This window comes from Canis lupus, chromosome 2, assembly GCF_003254725.2.
Source record: "Canis lupus dingo isolate Sandy chromosome 2, ASM325472v2, whole genome shotgun sequence".
In the NCBI taxonomy this organism is placed as follows: Eukaryota; Metazoa; Chordata; class Mammalia; order Carnivora; family Canidae; genus Canis; species Canis lupus.
Window position 1 is genome coordinate 17,746,870 of NC_064244.1, and position 9,839 is coordinate 17,756,708.

At 39.6% G+C, this 9,839-nt stretch overlaps 1 protein-coding gene across 2 annotated transcripts in view; it reads right to left on the reverse strand.

Moving 5' to 3' along the window:
* Nucleotides 1-7,817, reverse strand: part of TMEM236 (transmembrane protein 236) — a 38,743-nt gene extending 30,926 nt beyond the window's left edge. Inside the window, exons 1-2 of one of the 2 annotated variants that reach the window (XM_025445390.3) lie at nucleotides 6,740-7,817; nucleotides 6,165-6,267 (exon numbers count right to left, since the gene is read on the reverse strand). In XM_025445390.3, coding sequence (XP_025301175.1) covers nucleotides 6,165-6,267; nucleotides 6,740-6,884 — 248 coding nt within the window. In that variant the 5' untranslated portion in view covers nucleotides 6,885-7,817. Of the gene's footprint in view, nucleotides 1-1,371; nucleotides 1,939-6,164; nucleotides 6,268-6,739 lie in introns of those variants that run through there. The other variant, XM_025445389.3, reaches the window with a different exon arrangement.
* Between the last annotated feature and the right edge of the window lie 2,022 nt (nucleotides 7,818-9,839).

Consider the following 9,839-nt stretch of genomic DNA (forward strand, 5'->3'; position numbering starts at 1 on the left):
CTTAAGATGATGATAATAACTGATATGGAAGGTTTGTTGCCTGACTGATATTCAGAAACTAGAGTCCTAGGGATTTGAGTCAATGTGAAAAAATTAAATAAAATCAAGAAGTGCCTTCCTGGGTGGGAGTAAACCAATGGTTCCTACAGTCATTTGGATATTCCACCCTTCCCTCAAAACTCCCAGTCAAGCAAGGAGTCCTGGACAGTCAAAGCAACTCCTGGTGGTATGAGGAGTGAAGGGCCTAGCTCAGCTCTAAACCTGCTCCTTAGGTAATCATGAGACTTTGGGGCAAGGTTTGGAAAATCCCTAAACTCCACCGATAAACACAGTGTCAACCAAATGGTTTATTCCCGAAACCCTTCTAGATCTTTGCCCTCAAGGAACTGAAAGTCTCCCAGCAAGATTTGTGGAGCTATATCTAGAATTGGCACCAGAGAATGCTCATGAATTCCACATTTCAGTTCTCCTCTTCTTTACCCTCCTGATACAACTAGACCGCTGTCTCTATAATTTTCACATTCCTGCCCTTGTTAAAATTCCCAGCTGCTTGCTTTTCAAATGTGTTGATGTTGTTTAACTTTAAAATAAAAGATTCGTATGAAAGAAGGTTTAACTTAGCAAAGAAAACTAAAAACTCTCAGATGAGTAAAAATATGATCTGCAGATCTAAAAGTTAAAATAAATTAGTATCAGACATTATTTGTACTCAGTCAATACAGGTGATACAGTCATCAAATTACTGCTGAATTAACATTAAATCTTAATTTATTTAAATTATTTCTGAATTATTATTGAAGTAAACCCCCCCCCACCACATACAAGGGAAAAAGAACTTACTAACATAGTAAAGTATCATTTTTTAAAATCTAAGTAAAGAAATCAGGTGCTTAAAAATCTCAGTTGGTTAAGGGTCAAAGGATGCTTTAGACCTGCAAAACAATGCAATGTAAACATCTTAAAACAGACATTACTTTGTTTCACACAAAAGTAAAATTCTATGTTATAAATTTACAGTTCTGATTTCTATAAATTCACTGTGATAACTTTATGCAGTTCAGTGAACAGAGGAATTAGGTCCAACATCTAGTACTCAGAATATCATAGACTCATGCTAACTATAAGCTAATGAACACCTGTAACTTGTTGCTACCAGTCAGAAAAATGCCCCTATTAAAAAAAAAAAAAAAAAAAAAAAAGGAAGACACCAAAATAACACATTTAAAGAAATGGCGATAATGACTTCTCACTAATCATAACGCATATACCTTATGTACATTCATGCTACGCTAATATCCTTACACATAATACCTGAGAAAGTATCTTTGAAAGCATCACCGAGATTCCCTGCTTTAGAACCCTTCTACTTACCATCCTTTAATTTTTTTGTAAAGGCGGTACTTCTTGTATAAGAGAACTTTTATGGGAACCCAAATCAGTAGAGTCACTGAAGCCACATAGGCAATGGAACAGGAAACAATCAGCCAATAATGCGTTTTTCCGGGGGTACCTGTTAGGCTCTGATAGGCAGAGGCAAACTGTTCCATAATCACAAGCGTGGGTGTGGAGAAAGCCGCAAACTCAAGCAGCTCAAAAACCAGGAGCTTGATTATTCTTCCAGAAACCATCCTGAGGAAGTTCAAGCTGCTGAGGATCCAACACTCCCCTTTTGACTGTGAGCAGCATATGGACACTGATAGTGAACTAGGATCAAGTTCCTTGTACTGAAATCACTAACCAGTGACTTTTTATTCTTTTATTGACCCTCATATGGTTCAATGATCTTCCAACTTAACAAGCGAGGTCTCTTAAAGAAACAGAACAGTTGTGGAAATGATCATTTAATGTGTTTGCGTGTTCATTATTCAAAGTCAAATGAACTTCTGAATATGCCTTGCAGCACCGGCAAAAAGCTGGTCTTTCCGTGTAGCTTGGACTGCTAATTTGAGCACATACAGAAACATATGTAATATTCAACACTTGTTAAGTAGAACCACTAGAATCATATAATTTTAGAGTTAAAGAAGAGGGGCACCTGGGTGGTTCTGTGGTCGAGCATCTGCCTTTGGCTCAGGTCTTGATGCTGGGGGCCCTGGGATCAAGCCCCACATGGGGTTCCCTGTGGGGAGCCTGCTTCTCCCTCTGCCTATGTCTCCGCCTCTGTGTGTGTGTCTCATGAATAAGTAAAATCTTAAAAAAAAAAAAAAAAAAAAAAGGAGAGAAGAGCTGTAATTCAATCCCCAATTTTTATATCTAAGCAAATTCAGGCAAAAAGACATACCCCAAACCTGGGTCTTTATCAAGGAAGACTACCCCTCACTTTTCTTCAAAGCACTTGAAAAGGGTGTTTGGATTCACATGCCAATCTCCTAACCAGATTTTTCCCTGGTACTTGAACTATCTGTTCTTACACATTAATTGTTATATAACATAGATTAACATTTTTATTTTGATGGTGAGGAAACCAACATATGTTAGAAACCTGTTATCATGATTGACACATTAAGAGCTGTCTATATCTAGTCCAAAAGCATATCAAATATTTAAAACACAACAATCTTCTCCATGAATATCCTTCCTCAAAAACTACCTTTGAGCACCTACAACAAGCACTTGGCTTTTGCTAGGTTCTGGGGTGTGAAGGTGAATGGACAGAAGATTTCTGTCCTAAAAATACTCAAAGTTCAAAGGAGAAAACAAACCTGTGAACAACAAAAATCACTGAGGTCAGAAGTACAAATCTAAGTGCTATGGTAACCCAGACAACTTCCTCTATGTGCTGTGGGAAGGGGAAGGAAAGATAAGGATGAGGAGGACAGATGGCAGGTTCTGGGGTGTCAGTGACATTCCAGACACAAAGAAGCCAGGAGGCTGGATGGTAATGAGAATCTGGTGTTGTTGATTGGCAGAAAGTAGGGACAGGTGATGTTATAAGAATTGGCTGGGGTCAGAATATAAACGTTTCATGAAGGATTTGGGTGAGTGTATGTGTGTGTGTGAGTGTGTGAGACAGGCAGTGAAAAAGCAACGTATTCTGGACAGAAGAGCCACTTACTTGATCTTTTGGAAAGGGGAGTGAGTGCTGGTGTGGAGGAAGGACAGGAGTAACGTCAACCTGGAAGTGGGGAAGCCAGTGAAAGGAGCTACAGAGCTGCCTGGACAGGAGGGAGAGCCTTGGCTACAACCAAAAAAGAGGAATGAGGGGAGCACCGCATCAACAGATATGGATTCTGACTCTTCCATATGCTTGCTTCTTTAGATGGCTTTTCCTGTGCCTGCTGACAGCCTGAGGCACACCAGTATCTCCCTGGGTTCCTCTCTCCCCAGGCAGGCCCTTTGTACAAGGGGCTCTGTGTGCCTGGCTCCTCGGTGCACTTGGGACTCTGGTAGTGGCTTGAGGATTAATGCCTCCTGCCCTCCTACTGCAACAGAATTAGCCCGTTTGTTTCTCGAGCTATCTATTTTACTTGAACCAGAATCTCCACTCTGATGGTGTTTAGCAGAAGTCCTCTCAAATGAAAGAAGAGACCTGGAAGACAGGTAACAAGAATGTGAAAGGACAGGGTAGAAAAACCATCTGAGCAGCAGTTCTATCACCAACTGCTTCTAATACCATATAATTGTCATTAATTCTCTATATCACATCATCCCTGACAAAATTTTCTATTTAAGAGAAGCTAGGTACAAATTATACTCTAACCTCCTAGCCCTCTGTCTTGAGTCATCAGTGCTATGTTGTGTTATAATTTCTTCTACAAATTTTATGTATTAATAGGAATTGTGACTTGGGCAGTTGAAGATAGTTGTTGAATAAAATTGCCTGGCTCCAAGCAAAAGGACTCTGGCCTGGGTCTTTAATTCCATTTTAAGTACTCAATTTTTATTTCCAAATATGGGAATTTTATTTTTTTAAGATTATTATTTATTCATGAGACACACACGAGAGAGAGAGAGAGAGAGAGAGAGAGAGAGAGGCAGAGACATAAGCAGAGGGAGAAACAGGCTCCATGCAGGCAGGGAGCCCGATGTGGGACTCAAACCTAGGACTGCAGGATCAGGCCCTGGGCTGAAGGCGGTGCTAAACCGCTGAGCCACCCAGGCTGCCCCAAATATGGGAATTTTAAAACGGCACTCGCTTTATATTTCTCAGATATAATTTGCCAGCAGTTCCTAATATGTCTTCACCTTTACCTTCAAAGACAACATTCGTGTGATGTGACCCACAGTTCTTACAGCACAGAATTCTCTGAAAATTAGCTGTGCTTTCTCTAAATAGGAGGGAGGTTGTGATTCTCACCCTCTATCCACAACAAGCCCGCCTCCGTGTAAAGGAAAGAGTGCCTGTGTTAACATTGTTTATTGAACACTTTGTATGAGCAGATCATGATAGAGATATAGTATTGATTTACATTCTGGTTAGGGAGATGTCACAGATGCACAGGTAAGACCTGAGAACACTGAGGGAATGAGCTGAGCATGTCAGGGCTGTGAAGGGCTCTCCTAAGCACAGTCCTCCACACCCCCCTCTAGCCACATCTGGATGAATAGGCCCTGGGCCACAGAATATCCCTCCATAAACTGGGCCACTTGCCCAAGCTTAGAACCTTGAACTGAGAAGCACAAGGAGAATTTGGTAAGTGGAACAAAAGGAAGCCATGATTTGGAGTCAGGATTAAAGCAACCCAGGAACTACCCTGGTTATGTTGAGACTTTCAGTACTTATTTGCTGAATGAATGGATGAACAAATGGAAGCCAAGTGGTGAGGGAACAGAAAAGTCAGTAAAGAAGCCAACCCAGAGAGTGAGAAGACTGGAAGGGATGAACAGGGAGATGTAAGCACACAGAGAGACACCAGTCCCTCGGTTCTTGAACATTCCAGTTCATGTGTATTCTTACAAATGGGCTCTTTGTTCTTGGCAACCAAAAGGGCTTGAGTACAAGAAAGGAATATGTTTATGAGCAGGAGCCAAACATTATACCAAAAGAATATGTAAAGACTACATGATTCAGAAGAAAGTATCGAGAAAAATCGAAGTAGAGTTGATCAGAGAGGGCTTCCCGAAGGAGTTAAGTTTTGGCCAAATTGATTTTTCTTTTGACTCAGAGCGATATCCATATATTACTACAGCAACCTTCTCTGTGTCATATAATGACATTTTCTTTGGAAATTAGTACTAAGAATGTTCATGATGTAGTGAACCTAAAGAGAGAGAGGGGTAGGAAAGAAGCAAGTTGCAGAAGCTACATAAAACAATGTGAATGGCACAATCTCATTTTTGTTTTAAAATATCAGAGTTGTAGATTGGAGCATAAATTAAAAATCAGGAATACATTCATCAACTGTTAATAGTGCTCCTCCTGGGGAATGGGTTGAAGGGGTTTTCACTTTTGATTTATTAATATTTGCAAAGCTGTAATATTTCACCAGTATAAAAATTAGGAAATAATTTTTGATTAATAAAAATCAATTAAGCAAAGCAATTCTGGCTTAATAAAAATTTTATGTTATATTTTTTAAATCTTTCCTCCATCAGTTTGTTTTCCCTCACTTCTGAGCAAAAGCAACATAAATAAATCTCACTTCTACTTATCCCTTAAATGGCAGCACTAAAGAGCAATGAAATAACCAAGAGGCAAGGAGAAAATGAGGAGAAACTTGAATAACTGTTTGCCGAATGGGTTATGAGGGCAGAATTTTATTACCTTCTGATCTCACAAGAGAATGGGAAAAGCATAGCCTTTATCCTTCAGGCTCCACTCTAAGAGTTTCTTCCTCTCTGAAACCCTTCCTTGCTCTCCTTTAGAGAAGGAGAAAAACAGAAATAAGCATTTCCTCCTTTGAGTCAAAACACCTTCTGAATCCTCCTGGATTTGTCCACACTTACACCATAGCACTTGCCTCCCTGTATTGTTTGTGCACTGGGTCCTCTACAAAACTGGAAGCGCCCTGGAGGCAAAGACTGCTTGTATCATCATATCTCAGCACAGTATCTATCAAAAAATAGGAATTTGTGGAAGGAATGGATGGAGATGAAGGGTAAGAGAAGTGGTAGACAGTTGGGGGAATGTACTAAGCTTTGATAATAGCTAACTCATCTTTTATTCCAAGGGAATCCTGGCTCTCACACTGATCTTTCAGAAGGAAAAATCATGTATTACCTACCCCAAAACAATCTGTTCACTCAGCCTATGAGCTTCAGTTTCCTTGTATGGTCCCAAATACAGCCACCAGGTCTCCTTCATCTCACCCATGGTTCCATAGCTTTCTAGAGAAGAGAGGAAACAAAGCCTCTGGGGATTGCAGTTTCTTCATCTCAAGATGCAGGTTAGGAAAAGACCTCTTTCCAAGCATTCACAAAGACTCAAGTTCCAGTGTTAAAAAATCATCTTTCCCAACATTTTTTAGTACATATGCTCTCAAAAGTGCATATTCCATCATGGATTTGAACATTAACAAAGGAGGCTGGAGAAAACTGGCTGTTTCTTTGTCTGGACCAAGGCACAACCTTCAATTATTTCAGAGTCCTCAGCCCTTCTAAAGTGTCCATTTGTCTAAAATGTCCATAACAGTTTGGGAGGCAGGGTAGATTCCTTCACCAGGGATAGAGCAACAAGTTAGCTTGGCAAAGAAAAAGAATGCCATTATGGCAGCATTTAGCTACTGGGAGGAAATAATGCTAGACCCCCAACTTGGAGAAAGAGACAAAAAGAGATGTGAGAGGGTTTGAAATCACCTACCCTTCAGCTGAGACCAGTTTATGCCAATCCTGATTCTTTCCCTTCTAAGTCCCCTGACGAGTCCTCCATGCAATTGCACTGCCAGTAACTGAAAGGACAAGGAAGGGGACATTTTCACACCCCCAAATTCTTTACTTGGATTCATCCAAGACTGATTCAAAGAACTCTGCCCCTTACTCTGCTCTTTAATGCTGGGTTTAACAACTTCCTGGTAGGAAACAGATCTGGTTTTCTGGAGCTGGGTCTGTGGTGGAAAGACTGAGTCTTGTGGTTAGAACTCACTTCCATGTAGGAATGTTGATGCAGTGTTTTTTATTTTAGTAAGCAGAAGATATCACGCTGTTCAGGGTAACACCTGTTCTCCACACTTCCAACTGTCATTTCCTTCCTGCCCACAGGAAGTCAAAAATTGAAAGTCTCCTAAATTGTTAGTAAGATCATTTGTAATCTCAAGGCTTATTCATTGTTTTCAGTGTAGGGTCTGTGAAACAAAATGTACAGACAGCCAGGAATGCTCTGGCATATCTGTGGCTTGTTTCCTGTGATCGTATGGGGTTGATGTGCAGAAAGGCCGGCGCTGCTGGCAAGAAAACTGCTCTACAGATCAAGCTGGATCTACGGAGATTCTTGGGAAGAGGTGAAAGCATGTTCCTGGGCCTAATTTATAATTTCCAAAAAATATTTCCAAAATACAGTACTGATCCTCATAAACAAGTGTCACCAAACAAACTAGAAGAATTCAGGAAGATTATGTTACCATCTGATTATGCCCCTTTTACCTTTTACCAATGCTATGCGATCATAGTCCAGATAACATTCAATTTATATTATAGGAAAAAAAGTATAGTTTCATCTTCCTGGCTACTAAATAAACAACTTTGTAAGAGAGCAAAGACAATAACATATTCACTTCTGCAACCCTTTAGTATCTGGTATTTATTTAGTGCTCTATTCTTGAAATAAACAAAATTGGGAGAACGTCCTTACTTTTTAAAACAATCATGCTCCCCTGCAATATTTTTTTCTATTAAAATTGTCCAGATCTCCGGCAGCCCAGGTGGCTCAGTAGTTTAGCGCCACCTTCAGCCCAGGGCGTGATCCTGGAGACCCGGGATCGAGTCCCACATCAGGCTCCCTGCATGGAACCTGCTTCTCCCTCTGCCTGTGTCTCTGCCTCTCCCTCTCTCACGAATAAATAAATAAAATCTTAAAAAAAAAAATTGTCCAGATCTCAAAATTTTGAAGGAATGAAGGATGGAAGGATGGAAGGAAGGAAGGAAGGAAGATGATTTAAGATTTCCCATTACACAAATTGTGTGTAGTGGCATAAGTGGGAGCTAGTAAGTAAAAATAGACTATTAAAGAAAAGAGGAAGTCACTTCATTCTGTACAACGTAGTCTCAGATTTTATATTTTAAGAGACTACAACAATCTGGGCGAGCCTTTCAATATTCCAAAATAACAAATTTCAGCCAAGAAATAATCCTATTTAAATGTAGATGCAGCCCTAATTAATTACTGTATATTCATCCCAAAGTTCACAAAAATGATTTAACCTATATTTCCTAAATCTTTGCGGCTAAGGACTTGATAAGTTTGCGGCTCTTCAATTTTTTTTTTTTTTTACTTAAGATAAAATAACTAGACATCGCCATATTTTTGCAAAGTACACAGAAATGACAACTATTCAGTTATTTTGCTTAATGTAGATAAAGGATAAAATTTCCAAATGGTTTGCTTAAATGTAGTGCTCCCTAACTCCACTGGGTGGTGGAAGTTTTGTTTTGTTTCAACCATAGATTTTAAGTCAGTATTTTTAAAGATATTACAGGTTTGGAGTCTTCTAACCTAAATTACTCCTTTTATTTTTTTTATTTTTTTATTTTTTTATTTTTTTAAATTTTTATTTATTTACTTATGATAGTCACAGAGAGAGAGAGAGGCAGAGACACAGGCAGAGGGAGAAGCAGGCTCCATGCACCGGGAGCCTGATATGGGATTCAATCCTGGGTCTCCAGGATCGCGCCCTGGGCCAAAGGCAGGCGCCAAACCGCTGCGCCACCCAGGGATCCCTAAATTACTCCTTTTAAAACCTAGACTATAAAGGCATACAAGTTATATGTCTTCCTGTACAATGCTTATTGGTCCCATTTAGTTCCAAAAACATTTCATGAGTAAGTTTACTTATCTCTTCTCTGTCCAAAGCCCCCCAGTGGCTTCATATCTCATTTAGAGTAAAAGCCCAAGGCTTTACCAAAATTTTTGAGGCTTCCCACAATCCCCCCAACCACCTTTGTAACTTAACTTCCTATTACTCTTCCTCTCTTTCTTCAATGTCTTCCAAACATACCAGATATGGAGGCTTCATCCTTTATGAAGCTTTTGTCCTTCCTATTCTTCGCTCCCACACCAAAACATACAGAGTCAACTACTTCACTTTCCTTAGGTCTTAACATAAATTACACTTTCACTGTGAGATTGCTTATGCAAAATTTCGACATACCCACCCCCTCAATTTCCTATTCTTCTCCCTCTTTTATTTTTCCTATTACTTAACAATAACATAATATTTATTTGACTTATTATATAAATTATCTGCTCTCTCAACTGAAACTTAGGTTTCTTTAGGGCAGAAACTCTTACCAATTTTGGACTCTGTTATATATTCAAACCTAGACTAGTGCTTGATATATGGTAAGATCTCAATAAGTATTTGCTGAGTGGCAGAATGAATTCACAAATGAACTGAGTGGACTCTCTATGCTAGCTTTCGTGCTTATGCTGGGGTAAAAAGATGACCAAGACACACTCTCTGCCTTTACAGGCTTACAGTCTACTTGAATGGACAGACATTTCCACAAGTGATTTCAACAGAAGTGCAAGGAGACATGTATACCCAAGTCATATGGAAGCAAAGAGGACAGCAACATGGAGGTTCAGGTAAAGATTCCTGACAGAATAAAGAAGTACATTTTCTGTGCTCAAGAAAGTAGTCTAGCTACAGAAATACAATACTCAAATATGAAGATCAAAGGAGATTTTAAAATATCTTGAGACAAATGAAGACAAAAGCACAACATACCAAAGCTTAAGGGATATA